General features: G+C 47.3%; 1 protein-coding gene across 3 annotated transcripts in view; it reads left to right on the forward strand.

Annotated features, from left to right (window-relative positions):
• Positions 1-569: 569 nt before the first annotated feature.
• The window catches only part of LOC310659932 (kelch domain-containing protein 3-like), an 86,618-nt gene continuing 69,869 nt past the window's right edge, over positions 570-17,318 (forward strand). The window contains exons 1-6 of one of the 3 annotated variants that reach the window (XM_083404108.1): positions 570-769; positions 2,344-2,415; positions 3,499-3,571; positions 3,947-3,989; positions 4,971-5,049; positions 12,258-12,346. In XM_083404108.1, the coding sequence (XP_083260234.1) occupies positions 2,354-2,415; positions 3,499-3,571; positions 3,947-3,989; positions 4,971-5,049; positions 12,258-12,346 (346 nt within the window). In that variant the 5' untranslated portion in view covers positions 570-769; positions 2,344-2,353. The remainder of the gene's footprint in view (positions 770-2,343; positions 2,416-3,498; positions 3,572-3,946; positions 3,990-4,970; positions 5,050-12,257; positions 12,347-17,318) is intronic. The other 2 variants (XM_083404106.1, XM_083404107.1) reach the window with 2 other exon arrangements.

A 17,318-nucleotide genomic window follows, 5' to 3' on the forward strand; every position in this document is an offset into this window, starting at 1 on the left:
AAAATAAAAACTGGACTCCTAGACCCATTTCCTGTTCTGATTCCCCAGATCTGCACTACAGTGGTACCTCGGGTTACAGACGCTTCAGGTTACAGACGCTTCAGGTTACAGACTCCGCTAACCCAGAAATAGTACCTCGGGTTAAGAACTTTGCTTCAGGATGAGAACAAAAATCGTGCTCTGGTGGCACAGTGGCGGCGGGAGGCCCCATTAGCTAAAGTGGTACCTCAGGTTAAGAACAGTTTCAGGTTAAGAATGGACCTCCAGAACGAATTAACCTGTTCTTAACCTGAGGTACCTCTGTATATATTTAAAGCTTGTTCCATGCACTTTGAAACCACATGACTTCCCTCAAAGAATCCTGGGAATTGGAGTTCCTACCTCACAGAGGTATCATTTCCAGTACCTTTAGCAAAGTACTGTGGCTTTTATGGCAGCCTGCCATGCAGAGATGTAACAGGTGGTTCCTGTCCTGGAGATAAAATGACGTGAGTTTTTTACACTGTGGCCGGAATATACAGTATGGGAAGGCTCTGTTTAAGTTGCCATGGCTCCAGGTAACCCGGAAATAATGTGGAGTCAGAAAGGCAACTGTGAGGTGTGTGTTTCTTTCTGTGTACCACAGTGTCATAGCAACTGATGTCAAGCAAGGCAGAGAGCTAGATAAAGCTGTTGAATAAAGCAAACTAGAAATTAATATCTGGCGGCATACATAGAGCTTGCAGATACCTATTTCCGGTGCTCCTGATGAAAGATTAAGGAACCACAGGTGAGTGGAGCATGGGGAGAAGAAAGGAAGTCAGTTCTTATTCATGCTTTGTAATGACTTGAACTTTTTTTCCCCTTCCAAGCAATAGCCAATTAGCAGAACTATTAGGCTCTTTACAGATTGAAATCCAGAGGGACTTCTGCAAATGCAACTGAGTGTTACCTAGATTCCCTTTCTTATTGCAGCCGTTTGCTTTCTCTAAAAGCTTCTCCATGCAGCCTGTGTATTCATCCTGATCTGCTTGCACAAAGTTAACATGTATAGTGCACTGTATACAGACAGTCTTTACTGAGTCTTTATTCTGATTTGCTTGCAGGACAGTTATAGGACATTAAGCATCCTTCCTGCGTCCTTCCCAAATTGCTTTCCGAGTGTTTAAACTAGGGTTACCAGATGTTCCCGTTTCCTGGGGACAGTCTCCGGATTTGCGAATAAGTCCCTGGACAAATTCCGTCCCCGGATTTCATCTAATGTCCCCAGGAAACGCAGCAGCGGCAGTCTTAGCAGCCTAGAGTAGTTGGGTCTTGCTGGCTTCAGGAGCTGCTCGGAAGTCCCCATATGATGGTGGTGCAGGGGCTCGAAGATGCAGCTTCCGGGTTGCCTCCACCTTCCCTGAGCCCAGCAACTAAGCTGTGAAGGGAGGCTTCATGCTGCCTATCAGAAGAGCCTCCCAGCTCCTACTTGCGTGCAAGCAGGAGTGGGGCGGGGATCTCTCAGCTGTGAAGGGAGGCTTCACGCTGCCTATCAGAGCTTGCGTGCAAGCAGGAGGGGGCAGGGATCCTTCAGCTGGGAAGGGAGGTTTCCCGTTGCCTAACTGAGAGATCCCTGCCCCCTCCTGCTTGCACGGAAGTAGGAATGGGATTGGGGCTGCTCCGATGGGAAGGGAGGCATCGCGCTGCCCGAGACTCACCGCCGCTCTCGGCCCTCCTCCGCCTTCCATGCCTGACCCACTGCACCACTCCCCCCCCACCGCCCCCCACCAAAAAACCAACAACTCAGGGGCTGCCTAGGCTCATGGAGAAAGGAGATAGAAGCCTAGGAGGAAGGGGAAACGTGGCGGTTGAGGTCAAGGCAGCGGCCACCCCTCTGCCACTGCCATCACTGCAGCATCAATGTCCTGAATGTGTAATATGTAATTAATTAATTAACTAACTAACTAACTAACTAAAGTGTCCCCGGATTCATTGGGAAAAAATCTGGTAACCTTAGTTTAAACTCTTCCTGTTAGTCATTTGTCCATCCCACAGTTTTTCATGCATTTCCCAGTCACTTTCCAAACTACAATAAGTCTGATTGTTTGTGTGTGTTTTAAGCGGATTTGTTGCACTAGATTGACGGAGTTCTTTAATTCACTTTAAGTAAGCAAACTAAATTCCAGTTTGCACATGAATCCCACAAAACAGTGGCAGGCTGGAGGCACCCCTAAAAATTGGGGTGGAGGGACAGCTCTGGAGTAGATTTCCACTTGTACTGTTGCATCCCATAATAAATATCTACCTGTAAACTTATTCTTTTTTAACCTACTATACTCTCAAGACAATTCATACCTCTTTTTCTGAATACAGTTTTTTCAGTAGTTCCAAGATGGCATTAGCAAGTGGACACTGGATTACAAAAGAAGTGATTGGGGATGCTCCAAGTCCTAGGTATGGGAATATGGTAAAACTGGTATCATAGTGAAACATAATTGTTGCAGATTGTTGCATATATTTTTTTGTCTAAAGAACATCAGTTATTATTTGCATTTATTGTGTTGAATTGGCTTGTGATACCACTTAACATTAAATAGTTCCAGATGAGATATATACCGAAGTTCTGAGTATTTATTATGAATATGTGCATAGTGAAAGGGGGCTATTAATGGTCCATAGCAGAACTTTTGAGATACTGAACAGTGATGTCTAGATTTTCTTGGTCAGTTTTACCGTTTTCTTCTTTTGTTTTTTATCACATCAAATATTTGCCGAACATTGTTTTAAAAAGCACACAATGAAAGGCACTGGAAGAATCAGAAACCAGGAAGACCAAACTTTGAATAAGGAATGGGGGAAATATATAATTTACCTTAAAAATCACTGTAAACAATTAAAATTATTAGTAGGGTTGGAATGATACTTGCAGCATAACGTAGAACTATGGTTATAATGGAGATTTAATAGATTTGGATTAATAGAGAAGTTGCAGGAGGAAAAAAGTTAACATAAGGACCGCAAAGGGGTGGCAGGAAGTCCAGGCGAATCTACAGAATTCTGCTTTTATTTTGCTTGTTTGACAATTGTTTGTAAATTTCAAAATTTGAAAAACTAAATAATTTTGTGTGTGTGTGTGTGTGTGTGTGTGTGTGTGTGTGTAGGGATTGCAGCACAGAAGCAGTCATCATCCCTGTTGCAATAATGACATCAAAGTGGAAAACTACAGATAACCCCTCTACATATTTCACAGAACCGGTTTCTTTTTCTTTTTCCACCCTTTTCTTTTTTAAGTGATGGGGTTGTTCTCTGACAGATTTTGTGGATAAGCTTAGTTTGTCCCAGGCTGCGTCGGCTTCAGGTCATGAGAAACTGCTAGCTTGCTCTCTCATATTAATACCCATATTAATACCCCTGAGTAAAGAGCTGTATGAATAGGCTCCCACAGTAAGGCTGGCCTCTCCTCTGAGCGAGGGGGGAAAGATTCACTGTTATTGCGGCATCCAAATTCATTTACCATTGTTTCATGTTGCTCTGTAGACACGGACATGCCTTGGCAATCGCAGGAAATATAGCATTTATATTTGGAGGCTGTTCCTTTAATGATACGTCTGTAAGTACCACAAGTTGATGTTTGCTGTCCTTTGTTAATTTCATTACCGTTTGACATTTTGCTGTTGATGGGAGTATAATAAATGGCACGCCTCATGTACTCTTGCTGTTTGCTTTAAATCTTCTCTATTTCGCACTGTACACAAGTACTTACTGAAGAATGACTGCATTCCAGTCATTGTCTACTAATGTGCATTGTGGAGACATGCCTGCAGATTCTCTCCGGGTAACTGTTTAGCTATTATTTCTACTGGTAGTCACTTGAGATAGCTTAAACCTGAATGTAATTTTAAAAGCGCTCCTTATCTAGATGACAATATTGATGCCCTGTAAATAAAGATATCAGCTTCAATCTCTCTTTCTCTTTCTCTCCTAGGATGATCAGCCAGCATATTTCAATGACTTCTACATGTTGACAAGTGAGATACTATTAATCTTTTCCAGCAGGCAGCTTTTTCCGTGGGTTTATTCCTCCCTTTGGAGTGGCACATATTTCACTATAATAGACCAGTCATTTGTAATGCAAAAAAAAGGCTTATCACTATAAAATTGTGGAAGTGTATTGCAAACAATGAGACTAGAATGGATTAAGGTTAGAAGGTTTTTTCCTCTCTTCCCAGGCTAGTTTGAACAGCTATACAACAACAAAGTTATCTTTTCCCCTGGTATGAATGCACCTCCTGTGGTCCAGTTTTTTGGTCAATAAGGCATAGGCAGAACTGTTAGGTGCAAATGTGATCACTCACTCGCAGGTTTTGTGATTTTCATAAACATACCTTTTTATTTTTTGAGCCACACACATATGTACTCTGCATATTCACAGTATTTCTTATAGAAATAGTCATTCCGCTGGCCTTACATCTCATCTCAAGTTTAGCTTTAAGCAATTCAGTGTGGGTTTTTGCTTAAAAGACAGTTAAGAGACAATGTAAGAAATGCATTAGACCAGGCATAGGCAAACTCTGGCCCTCCAGATGTTTTGAGACTACTGTTCCCATCATCCCTGACCACTGGTCCTGTTAGCTGGGGATGATGGGAATTGTAGTTCCAAACCATCTGGAGGGCCGGAGTTTGCCTATGCCTGCATTAGACATCTTGAATATTTGAATCATCATAATGAAAAGCAAGCTGCTCTGATTTTTTTGGATGCAGAAAAGGCCTTTGACAACCTGAACTAGGATTTTTTTATTTTTTTTTTGAAGTTTTGCAAGACATGAAGTTTGGAAATAATGTTATTAAACAGGTGAAATCAATTTATACAACTCGAACCACCAACCTTCTGGTTAACATTTGTAGCTTTAGCCAGTATGTTTTGAAACCGAAACACTGTATGGATGTATAGATCTATGTTTGTGTATGTGTGTAAACGTACCAATCATCTCAAGTTCATTCATTTTCAGTTACTTCCACTGATTTGACATGGGAAAGGATACCACAAAATGGGCACATTCCTTGTCCAAGAGAAGGTCATTCACTTTGGTAAGCAAACAATTCAGCAAAATAAACGCTGGTTATTTCTAGTACTTTTATGTCGATCGCTGAAATGACAAGAAGGGGGGCCTATTCTCTGACCTAAGGGCGCGTATGTGGAAGGAAATATATTGGAATTAAGAGCCTGCCACCCATGTAAACCTGCATCAGATTGAGATGCAAATACTTACAGTGATTAATCACTCTGCACAGCCATAAGAAAACCCAACTACCACCCAGCATATATTATTATTATTAATTTGTGAGTGTCTGAGAATTGACAAATCTGAGAGAAAACCAATGATCAAAATCCAGAGCTTTGTGTTTAGCAGTTATGAAGATGAAAATGCTCAATTAGTCTTAGCCGTGCACTTTAAGTAACAGACAAAGCTGTCATATCCAGCTTGCACACAGAGTCAACCAGTACAATAAAATTGATAACATTAACATGGTGCTTGTAATGGTTCTAGGGGTTGCTCGTGCGTAAGCCGGTGCAAACACCTGGCTGGATTGCCTGAGTGAACCTTTTCTGTCCGGACAGCCACTCACCCGTTGCTCTCTCAATCGCTGGCAGAATCCGTCAGTGGGTGTTTCTTAAACTTCTTCCAGCAAAGAAGCTCTTTGACGCCTAGTCTTCTCCTACTCTCTCTGCGCGAAAGCCTTCTGCGCAAGGAGGGCGTAGGCAGCGGAGGACCTCTACTCTCCTCGCTGGTCCCCGGCAAGGAGTCATGGGACCGCCTCGCCGCTTCCCCCATCTGCCCCCCTTCTCCACTGGTGCTACGCTGATTCTCTTCCCCAGAAGACGGGCTGCCTCTCCCAATCCCGGGACGCTCTCCGGAATCCCTCTGGATTTTGCTCTCTCCCTCCGGCACTGATTGCAGTTCCCTGACAGTGCTCATGTTTTTGTTTTAACTTTATAACAAAATAAAGCCTATAGCTACGTTTTTGGTAGTGAGAAATGTATTTAGAGAGCACATTGACAGGCATGGTGCTCGTCTTTTCTGGTCCGATTTTTGCTGTTTGCTTTATTTCTCACTTGGTTTCCTGATTTCCATTTTCTAGTAGCCCTAGAGGTGCTATTTCTTTCACCTGTATCCTGTTTCAGATAAGCTCGGTGGTGATTGCTATAATCCTCTCAGTCCCTTTGCTGCGCTTCCCTAGTGGATGCCTTTGGGGTATTATTAAATGCACTCCAGCTATGTCCTCACTGTGGCATTAATACAGATGTGGCTCACTGTTTCCATGTTTGTGTGCTCTCACACAAGCAGTTTCAATGCCAGTGCCTCCAGAAACTATGCAGAAGTTTTCCATCCACACTGGTGGGCAGTGCTTGGTGGAATGTATTCACACGGTTTATTGTTTGCTGCTCTCAGTTAGTACCTCCCTTCCTTCCATGAGTTCTGAAAGCCTGAAACACCTCGAGGGCATTTGCAGGTATTTGTTTGCCTGTGCCCGCCTGCCTTTTTTTTTAATTGCACAGCAATTGCACTTATCCCAAAGCAAATTTTCATAAATGCCTTTTGAAGAAGAAGAAGAAGAAGAGGAGGAGGAGGAGGAGGAGGAGGAGGAGTTTGGATTTGATATCCCACTTTATCACTACCCGAAGGAGTCTCAAAGCAGCTAACATTCTCCTTTCCCTTCCTCCCCCACAACAAACACTCTGTGAGGTGAGTGGGGCTGAGAGACTTCAAAGAAGTGTGACTGGCCCAAGGTCACCCAGCAGCTGCATGTGGAGGAGCGGAGACGCGAACCCGGTTCACCAGATTATGAGTCTACTGCTCTTAACCAATACACCACACTGGTTTTAAAAAACTCCTGAGTCATGGTTCTCTGATTTGGACAAAACTGCAGGTTAAGAAAATAGAAAAGGGTGTTGAAGGCTGTGTTGTACCCCATCACAGCAAGGAATGTGCAGGTCCAGATAAACCATACTGTAGAAAGATGGGGACAAATTTCATGTTGGTTAATACTGCTATTAGGTATTTCCATTCCAGACAATCAAAGGCTTTGAGGATGTCCAGGGACATGATAATCAGTGGGAGTTTGGTTGTTTTGCTGTGTTCAATCAGATCCAGCAGTTTCCTAATGGGGTCTGTTATGTTGCGACCAGGGACAGAGCCCTCAGTGTGTTTCAGGCTTACAGAACCCATGGAGGGTATGAAAAGTCGGGCCACCTCTAGCCATTCCCTTCTCTGTGGTCTTCCACTCTAGGAATCATCTTCAACGCTTTAACCCTTCCCCTTACAAATACAGTGGTACCTCAGGTTACATATGCTTCAGGTTACATACGCTTCAGGTTACAAACTCCGCTAACCCAGAAATATTACCTCAGGTTAAGGACTTTGCTTCAGGATGAGAACAGAAATTGTGCTCTGGGGGCGCGGCAGCAGCAGGAGGCCCCATTAGCTAAAGTGGTGCTTCAGGTTAAGAACAGTTTCAGGTTAAGAACGGACCTCTGGAACAAATTAAGTACTTAACCCGAGATACCACTGTAGCATTGCTTTAATTTTTTTCTCCTTCTCAAACTCTCCCAAACAAATGAGTTGGCAGCTTCAACCACAAACATGATTGTAACAAGGGAGGATGTGATACCCATGAAAATTGTCCCCCAAAATTTCAGACTGGGAAAAGGGGGAATCCTTGCCCTGGCCCTTTGTATTCCAGAGGTCTAGAAGCAGATCTGCTATTCTGTTTGCAGCTTGAAGAGGAAATATTTGATGCTGCTAAATCACTCACATCTGAAAGCACCTTAATTTTCATTAAAATGGACAACAGGTCTAGTAAGCAAGAATAAGATCAGGCTGCATGTCTTTGCATTCACCATTGGCCCAGGGAAGTAAAACAAAGCATAGCAATCTTCCAAACCCAGAAGAAGGGGCTCAAGAGCTATTTTAAGCAGCTAATATCTGCTCATTGAGCTCCCCTTACATTTAACTGTTCCCATATGTTAATCATTTGGATTCTCCGCATGCTTTCCCCCCCCTTTTTTTTTACTTTGCTTCTGATTTATGCTGTTTCTTTTGCTGTTTTTTGCACAGGCATGGCCCATATGGAAACCATATTGCCTGTAACAGGTTTCAAAATGCTGGAGGAAAGTTGGGGGAGGATAGTTTAAGAGAAGAACTGCATGGGTTTCAGTAGTGAACATTGTAGCACCTCTGTCCTGGAGCTTGGCCCACTTGAGAGTGGGGGAAAATGGCACCCGTGCAGCTCAGCTTTGCTACTTTTAGGACCCAGGACAGTGGCAGTGGCCAAGGAAGCAGCTGCTTCCAGTCATGTCCCAGCACTAGGGCAAGGATCTTGTGATAGGAATTTTGAGGTCTTTGTTGTTGTTTAGTCATTTAGTTGTGTCGAACTCTTCATGACCCCATGGACCAGAGCACACCAGGCACTCCTGTCTTCCACTGCCTCTCGCAGTTTGGTCAAACTCATGCTGGTAGTTTCGAGAACACTGTCCAACCACCTCGTCCTCTGTCCTCCCCTTCTCCTTGTGCCCTCCACCTTTCCCAACATCAGGGTCTTTTCCAGGGAGTCTTCTCTTCTCATGAGGTGGCCAAAGTATTGGAGTCTCAGCTTCAGGATCTGTCCTTCCAGTGAGCACTCAGGGCTGATTTCCTTAAGAATGGATATGTTTGATCTTCTTGCAGTCCATGGGACTCTCAAGAGTCTCCTCCAGCACCATAATTCAAAAGCATCAATTCTTGGGCGATCAGCCTTCTTTATGGTCCAGCTCTCACTTCCATACATCACTACTGGGAAAACCATAGCTTAAACTATACGGACCTTTGTTGGCAAGGTGATGTCTCTGCTTAGATATATGTTAAATGTTTATAAGTGTACCAACCAAGCAGTACATAGATCAGTACAGGAAGACCGACCTAAAACCATTTTGTTTCCCAAATTGACCAACTGTTTTCTCTGCAAGGTCAAAGGAAAATGGAAACACCTCCCCATTGTCTTTTCCTTCACAAATCCTGTCTTAAGGGCACATTTAAGATATGAATAGGGCATGAGCTGTGACCTGGCTCAGGAACTAAGTATTTATCAAAAGACTGGCCAGGCTCCCCAGGCAATCCAATCAAGTGACCATTAAACAGGTAACCTGGCAGACAGGAGGTAAACAAACCACTCAGATTTCTGCTTTAGACCGCCTTTTTTGTGATGTAGGTATGCTGTATCTGGGGGGGGGGGGTAGTCTTAGGTTACACCCCTTCTGTGATGTATGTATGATGTATGGAGGGGTGGTCTGGTCTTGAGCTCCAGGTCAGGGAATTTAAAATGTCTATATAAGGGCAGGCACACCTGGGTTCGGGGTCCTCCTCCTTTCCTGCGTGTGAAGGGAGCACCCTATTGCAACAGTTAATAAAGATCAGGCTTACTAGCTGCTTTGCTTCTCAATATTCTCTGGTTGGCCTCTGTTATTTTCTCCTACCAATAAGGAACCTACGTAGGACTCCATATGGGCTCTTGGATACCCCATAAGGGAAAAGGGCAGATTTTTGTTTACCACAATCTCAATGTCAGACAATGTCAGGCAAAAGATTCCTGCATTGCAGGGGGTTGCCCTAAATGCCCTTTGTGATCCCTTCCAACTCTACAATTCTATGGTTCTATGACTCCCTCTCGTGAAAGCCAACTGCTGCACCATCTAAATCGGAGTCCTCCTAAAGTCAACACTGGGACAACTTTCTCTAAATAACAATGAAGCTTTTTCCCTCCCTCAAATATCTACTACGGATAGATGCCAACACAAGTCATATTTTTAAAAAGTGTTTTATGGTGGGGGGGCTGGCCTAGAAAACATTTCACCAGTGCTTTTTTTCTGGGGGTACGCGGGGGTTTGCATACCTCTAAACATTTTGTGAATCTAAGTTTGGCCTCATTGAGGGGCAGTCTTTCAATACGCGTAGGAAAATGAGAGTACCTGTAATGGTTCTAGGGGTTGCTCGTGCGTAAGCTGGTGCAAACACCTGGCTGGATTGCCTGAGTGAACCTTTTCTGTCCGGACAGCCACTCACCCGTGGCTGTCTCAGTCACTGGCAAAATCCGTCAGTGAGCGTTTCTTAAACTTCTTCCAGCAAAGAAGCTCTTTGACGCCTAGTTTTCTCCTATTCTCTCTGCGTGAAAGCCTTCTGCGCAAGGAGGGCGTAGGCAGTGGAGGACCTCTACTCTCCCCGCTGGTCCCCGGCAAGGAGTCATGGGATCGCCTCGCCGCTTCCCCCATCTGCCCCCCTTCTCCACTGGTGCTACGCTGATTCTCTTCCCCAGAAGATGGGCTGCCTCTCCCAATCCGGGACGCTCTCCGGAATCCCTCTGGATTTTGCTCTCTCCCTCCGGCACTGATGGCAGTTCCCTGACAGTACCCATAAATATTTTTTTAGAAGGAAAAAAAAGCACTGCATTTCACTTTTAGAATAGCGTGCAATTGTTTTCCCTTGATTTTTTTTTAAGCTTCTCTTTTGAGGGTTTTTTTTAAAAAAAATGTTCACAAATAAAATGCATATCTCTGCCAACTTGAGCATGACACTAGCAAAAATGTGCAAAAGGTCTACAAACATTTGTTAGCCAACAGCTGTCAAAGCTACTTGGGGCATTTCATTCTTCCCCCAAATATGTCAGCTAGCTTGAAAAAACAGTGGATTTTTCTTTAAAGAAATGTCTGGATTTGTATTTCTAACTAGATAGTTTATTTGAATATATATATCACTATGTCCAATATGAACAAAAGGGCTTAGAGGGAGCTCCTTTTGGATCACACATCTGCGTGTGTGTTTATGAGTATGTGTGAGTTTTGTAAGTGTGTGTTTTGCTTGTTTACAAAGCTATTGTACTACCAACTTTACTGTACGCTTGTGAAACATGGACCACTTATAAACACCATCTCCAACTCCTCGAAAGATTCCATCAATGGTGTCTCCGAAAAAATTTACACATCACTTGGGAAGACAGGTGAACTAATGTCAGTGTGCTGGAAGAAGTAAAGATCACCAGTGTCGAAACAACGATTCATCAACATCAACTTCGTTGAACTGGTCATGTTGGGATGCCTGATTATCATCTTCCAAAGCAGCTACTCTATTCCCAACTTAAGAATGGTAAGCGTAATACCAGTCGACAACAAAAGAGTTTTAAAGACGCTCTCAAGGTAAATGTAAAAAAAAGTAATATAAGCACTGGCAACTGGGAATCACTGGCCTGCAACACTCCAATTGGATAATAGCCTGTACCAAAGACATCATGGACTTTGAAGAAGCAAAAACTCAGGACAAAAGGGAGAAACGTGCTAAGAGAAAAGCACATTTGGCAAATCCTCACCGTGATCAACTCCCACCCGGAAACCTATGTCCCCACTATGGAAGGACGTGTGGATCCAGAATTGGCTTTCGCAGACTCACTGTTAAGACCGTATTCATGGAAGACAATCTTACTCGGCTATGACTGATTGCCAAAGAAGAAGCATGTATGTGTGTCTTGCCCTGCCTGCTATGGACTTTGTGTCTATGTGACTCTGGCATGGAGCCCTTGACAACATTCCCTTGAGAAAATGCCCAAATGGTTTTGTGCAGCGCCACACTGTTTAATGTGCAATTGAAATTCTTTCCCTATCCCACTGTAATAAATGAATCCTCTGCTATTTCAACCTAAATTCTCGCGGGTGTGAGTTCTTGGTCTCTGAATTGTTTAGGTGAATTCTCTGAACGGTACATGACCGACCGACCCCCCCAAAAGCTTATTCTACCCCACAATCATGTTTAAGGGTCTTAGAGACACGTGGAACCCCCTCTCTCCATACCACCAATACTTTTTTCCTCATCCAGGTTAGTATTCACAGAGCATGCCAGTTTGTCCACCAGCAGCCCAGCCACTTCATTAGTTGAGTAGTGTTATATTCTGCCACTTACATCTTTCCTCGCTGGAATTGCTCACCTTTTGGTTTCCTTTAACTGTTTTCCACAGAGCAATCTGTTTACGAATGTATACACTGAGTCAGCCCATTGCCAAAAGTGAAATAAGGAGTTGTACAGCTACAGGTTATGAGCCGGTCAAAAGTAAAATCTGCCCAGAATGTAGATTATAGATACAACTGTACTGCCATAGGATAAAAGAGCTTGGTAACGTCCACTGTGACCATAAGTGTATATTTTCCATACAAAATTCTAGCCATGGGGGAAGTGGTTTATGGCCGACTGTAAAAAATTCTCAACTTTGCTTTACAGTGTAGTAAAAGGCAAGATATATTTATTTGGAGGTTGTTCAAGCCTGAATGCTGAGCGTTGCCTTCCAGGAGTCTACACCTTTGATCTTGGTGAGTAAAAACATGGAATTAGATTGCCAGGGATTTATAGTTCATTTAGTTAATGGCAAGTCAAATAGCCTTTTGCTCTTCTAGAATAAAAAGCATTTATTAATTTATTATTGTTTGGGGGCGACAGTGGCAGCATGCAACTACGAATTTTGATGACCCCACCCTTTCCCTCAAACTTGTCTTTCTGATGTAACTTAGTCATGATGGTGGGATCGGGGAGGAACAAACCAGCTTTGCTGAAAAAGCTAATCATTTTAAAATTGCAAGCTTTGAAAGATATAAACAAAAACTCGACTGGGTGTCCCGGCTCCTTGTTCCTAACTTATTATTTCCCTCCAGTAAGTTTATTTATTATTTCTATTCATGGCAAACTGGAGCTCATTTTGCACAAATATATCTCATAGTGGTTGAACAAATGAAAGATGAATGCCATTCAATTAGGTCTATTGCCATGGAGCTCTGAAGCTGCTTTTCCCAGGGCACCTAGAGAACGGAAAGGAATGTAGCTCATTTCAAGCTCCTTTTAAGATATATCTTCCCTTTACGCAGTGAAGGTGATTTGGCTCTTGGGTTAGGTACCCTGCTGAGAATGTTCCAAATCAAAGGCTCCCTCATTACTGAATGCCAGTTCATAATGTACCATATTTTAAATCCCACTTTAGACTGATTAGTTCCAGAAGGGGAAATACTGTAAGACGCTGGGTGTTTTACCCTGGGGAGTTTAGCCTGGAGCAACAACCCAACCCCAATTTTGGCTGGAATTTTAAAAAGAAATTGCAATGAAAACCAACGCTGACTGCTTTCTGGAAAGCAAAAATGTACGTTTTCCCAGATCTGCTGCACAAGGTTACATGAATGGATGGTTTGGGGTGCAGTTTTGGCACTCCCGGTCGGCAGCAGCTCATGCAGTTTTTCACTGGAGAGCCTTACCAACTTCACTTCCACTGAGCATCTCTGCATGGGGGAACAAAACTGGCACCTTTACAACAGAGCAGGGTGGTGCAACATGCGGCCTTCAATGCCTTTTTGGGTGTCCCAAAAAGGTCGGCAGTTCGAATCCCCACGACGGAGTGAGCTCCTGTTGCTCTGTCCTAGCTCCTGTCAACCTAGCAGTTCGAAAGCACACCAGTGCAAGTAGATAAATAGGTACTGCTCCAGCAAGAAGGTATAATGCCATTTCCATGCACTCTGGTTTGCGTCATGGTGTTCTGTTGTGCCAGAAGCAGTCTAGTCATGCTGGCCACATGACCCAGAAAGCTGTCTGCGGACAGACGCTGGCTCCCTCGGCCTGAAAGCGAGACGAGCGCCGCAACCCCAGAGTCGCCTTTGACTGGACTTAACCGTCCAGGGGTCCTTTACCTTTTTTACCTATTTCAGGTTATGCTACTCTCCACTACTCCACAGAACCAGGGTGTGCTGGTCCCGGGGGTAAGGTACCTTGGGTGTAGCAAAGTCCACACGAAGAGGGGCAAGGTCCGAGGCAGAGTGCCGGGCGGTGAACAGGAACGCTGGAACAGGAGGCTGTGCAGGGAACAGGAACACCGGATGGTCGGGAACAGGAGGCCGAGCAGGGAACAGGAGTACCGGATAGTCAGGAACAGGAGGCCGAGCAGGGATCAAGAACGCAGGAAGGTCCGAAGCCAACAACGACGTTGCTCCCGCAACCTGGGGCCGGGCTGACTGGGCTTTTATCCTCTTCTAAGGCCAGGGGCGGTCCCGGCCCCCAGGAGCCCCGCCTCCTCTGGCCTTAAGGCGAGCACTCCTCCTGGGGGCAACCAGTTCCCTTCGCCTCTCTGCTCTAAACCTCTGCAGATCAGGAGAGGCCGAAGGGTTACTGGGCCCTGGAGGAGGCTCACCTGTGGCCACTGAGTCGTCAAGCCTCTCTGGGGCCAGAAGGGCTTCACCTGGGGCCAGCTCCTGATGCACTGCCACAGGTGCAGGCTCTTCAGCATCTAGGCCTGGCCCCAGTTCAGCCGGCCCTGGAGGCGGGGACTCCTGTGCAGGCCGGGATTCCTCTGTTTCATCCTCCGAATCGGAATCCCAGGCCATCACACCATCCCCCCTCCCAGGCCCCCCCCTCAACCGAGGGTCCGGACCCGGCTTGCCGGGGTACGTCGCATGGAACTCTCGGAGGCAGGCAGGTGCGTGGACGTTGGCCGCTGGTTCCCAGGAACGGTCCTCCGGTCCGTACCCCTTCCAGTCAATGAGATACTGCAGCTTCCCCCTGCGGTATCGGGAGTCCAGGATGCGTTCCACCTCGTACTCAGGCTCTCCCCGAACCAACACTGGCTGCGGTCGGGGACGGTTCGGGTGGAACTCGTCGGGTGGGGCCACCGGACTCAAAAGGGACCTGTGGAAGACCGGGTGAACCTTCAGGGTTGCGGGTAACCGGAGACGAAATGCCACAGGAGAGACTTGGTCTACGATAGGGAACGGGCCGGTGAAGCGGGCGTCCAACTTCCGCGAAGGTCGAGAGGGGTGGAGGTGGCGAGTGGAGAGCCAAACCAGGTCACCGACGCGAAGTTCCGGCCCCACCTGGCGGTGGCGGTCGGCCTGGGCCTTGTACGCTTCCTTGGCCTGGTGCAGTTGCTCCACCAAAAGCTGTTGCTGGGACTGGAGCTCTTGAAGCCACTCCGTCACCGCCGGGACTGCGGATGTCGGCAGCACCTCTGGAAACAGCCGTGGATGATAACCATAACTGGCCTGGAACGGGGTCTGCTGGGTGGACGCATTCACCGCGTTATTGTAGGCGAACTCCGCCAATGCCAGGTGGTCGACCCAGTCATCCTGCTGGTAGCTGCAGTAACACCGGAGGTACTGCTCCAGCACCGCGTTCGCCCGTTCCGTCTGGCCATCGGTCTGTGGGTGGTAGGCTGACGAGAGGCAGACCTCCGTCCCGAGGGTCCGGTGTAGTGCTTGCCAGAACCGGGATGTGAACTGAACGCCCCGGTCGGACACCACGCGCTCAGGTAGGCCATGCAGGCGGAAGACATGCTGAAGGTACAGCTGAGCAGTTTCCTTGGCTGTGGGTACAGATGGACAGGGAGCGCAGTGCACCATCTTGGTGAAATGGTCGGAGAAAACCAGAAGGCAGGTACAGCCACGAGACGAGGGTAAGTCCACTACAAAGTCCAACGAAACCGTGTGCCAAGGGTGCGGTGGAACTGGCAATGGCTGAAGTAGGCCGGGGGGTCGCCCGGTAGGTCCCTTGGCGCGCCGGCAGACATCACAACCAGCAACGTAGCGAGCCACGTCAGCCTTCAGGCGGGGCCACCAAAACTCTCGACTGACCAGATGGGTGGTCCGATACCGTCCAAAGTGCCCCGCTGCTGGGGCATCATGGGCCATCCGGAGAACCTCCAGCCGTAGTGGCCCTGGCGGGATGTACAAACGACCGTGGTGCAGCAGAAGGCCCTGATGCAGGACCAGCCCCGGATACTGTGGGCTGGACCCTTCAGCCAGCTCCCGGAGTCGTTCCTGGGCCCAAGCGTCGACCCGCTGCTGTTCCCGCACCCGAACCTGCAGTGGCTGCGCCTCCTGGGTGGCCAGGAATGCAGCCGGAGGTAGGATCGTGGTGGGTTCTGCTTGCTGTACCGTGTCTGCGTTGTCGTCAGGTTTCCGGGACAGGGCATCCGCCTTCTGATTCTGAGAGCTAGGGATGTAGCGGATCCGGAACTGGAACCGGGAAAAGAACAACGCCCACCGGATCTGTCTTTGGTTCAGCTTGCGGGTGGTCTGGAGGTACTCCAGGTTCCGGTGGTCGGTTCTCACCTCCACCGGATGTCGTGCCCCCTCAAGATGGTGGCGCCAGACCTCAAAGGCTACCTTGATGGCCAGTAGTTCCCGCTCCCACACAGTATAGTTACGCTCCGCTGGTAGGAGCTGGCGGGAATAGAAGGCACAGGGTAAGAGTGGCGCTTCAGGACCAATCTGTTGAGACAAGACGGCACCGAGAGCCGTACTGGAAGCGTCGGTCTCCACCACAAAGGGTCGAGAGGGGTCAGGATGTTGTAAGATTGGTGCCCTCTGGAAACAGGCCTTCAACCCCTGAAACGCCTCCTCTGCCTCCTTGTCCCAGGAAAACGGCGTCTTTGGGCGCAGTAGCCGGGTCAACGGGGTGGTGCGATGAGCATAATCAGCGATGAAGGTCCGGTAGTAATTGGCGAACCCCAGGAAACGCTGTAGGTCCTTGCGGTTCCGGGGTGCCGCCCATTCTTGAACCGCTGTCACCTTCCCCGGGTCCATTTGCACCCCATCTGGAGAGAGCCGGTGACCAAGGAAGTCCACAGTCCGCTGATGGAACTCGCACTTGCTGAGCTTTGCGTACAAACGGTGCTCACGCAAGCGCTGCAGCACGGTCCGGACATGTCCCTCATGGCGAGCCGGGTCACGGGAGTAAATCAGTATGTCATCCAAATACACCACCACGTACTTGTCTAACAGGTCCTGAAACACGTGGTTGATGTAGCGTTGAAACACAGCAGGCGCGTTGCACAAACCGAAAGGCATAACCAAATATTCGAACTGCCCGTACCGGGTCCCAAACGCTGTCTTCCACTCATCCCCGGCTCGGATCCGAATCAAGTTGTAGGCCCCCCGGAGGTCCAGCTTGGTGAACACCTGTGCCCCTTGCACCCGCTCCAGCAGCTCCGAGATAAGGGGCAAGGGGTACCGGTCTGGGACGGTAATTTTGTTCAGGGCTCGGTAATCATGGCAAGGGCGGAGTTCCCCACATTTCTTCTTAACAAAAAGCACCGGCGCCGCGGTGGGCGAGGTGGAAGGCCTAATGAACCCACGCTCCAGGTTCTTGCGCAAGAAGTCCTGCAAAGCCTCGCGCTCTGGCTCTGTTAGGGAATATAAGCGACTCACTGGTAAAGGCGCTCCGGGTTGGAGGTCTATGCCGCAGTCAAAAGGCCGATGCGGCGGCAGCTGGTCTGCCCCCCGTTCCTCGAACACGTCCTGGTAGTCCTGG

The sequence above is a fragment of the Podarcis tiliguerta genome (genome assembly GCF_965153285.1).
Source record: "Podarcis tiliguerta genome assembly, chromosome: 11".
Taxonomy (NCBI): Eukaryota; Metazoa; Chordata; class Lepidosauria; order Squamata; family Lacertidae; genus Podarcis; species Podarcis tiliguerta.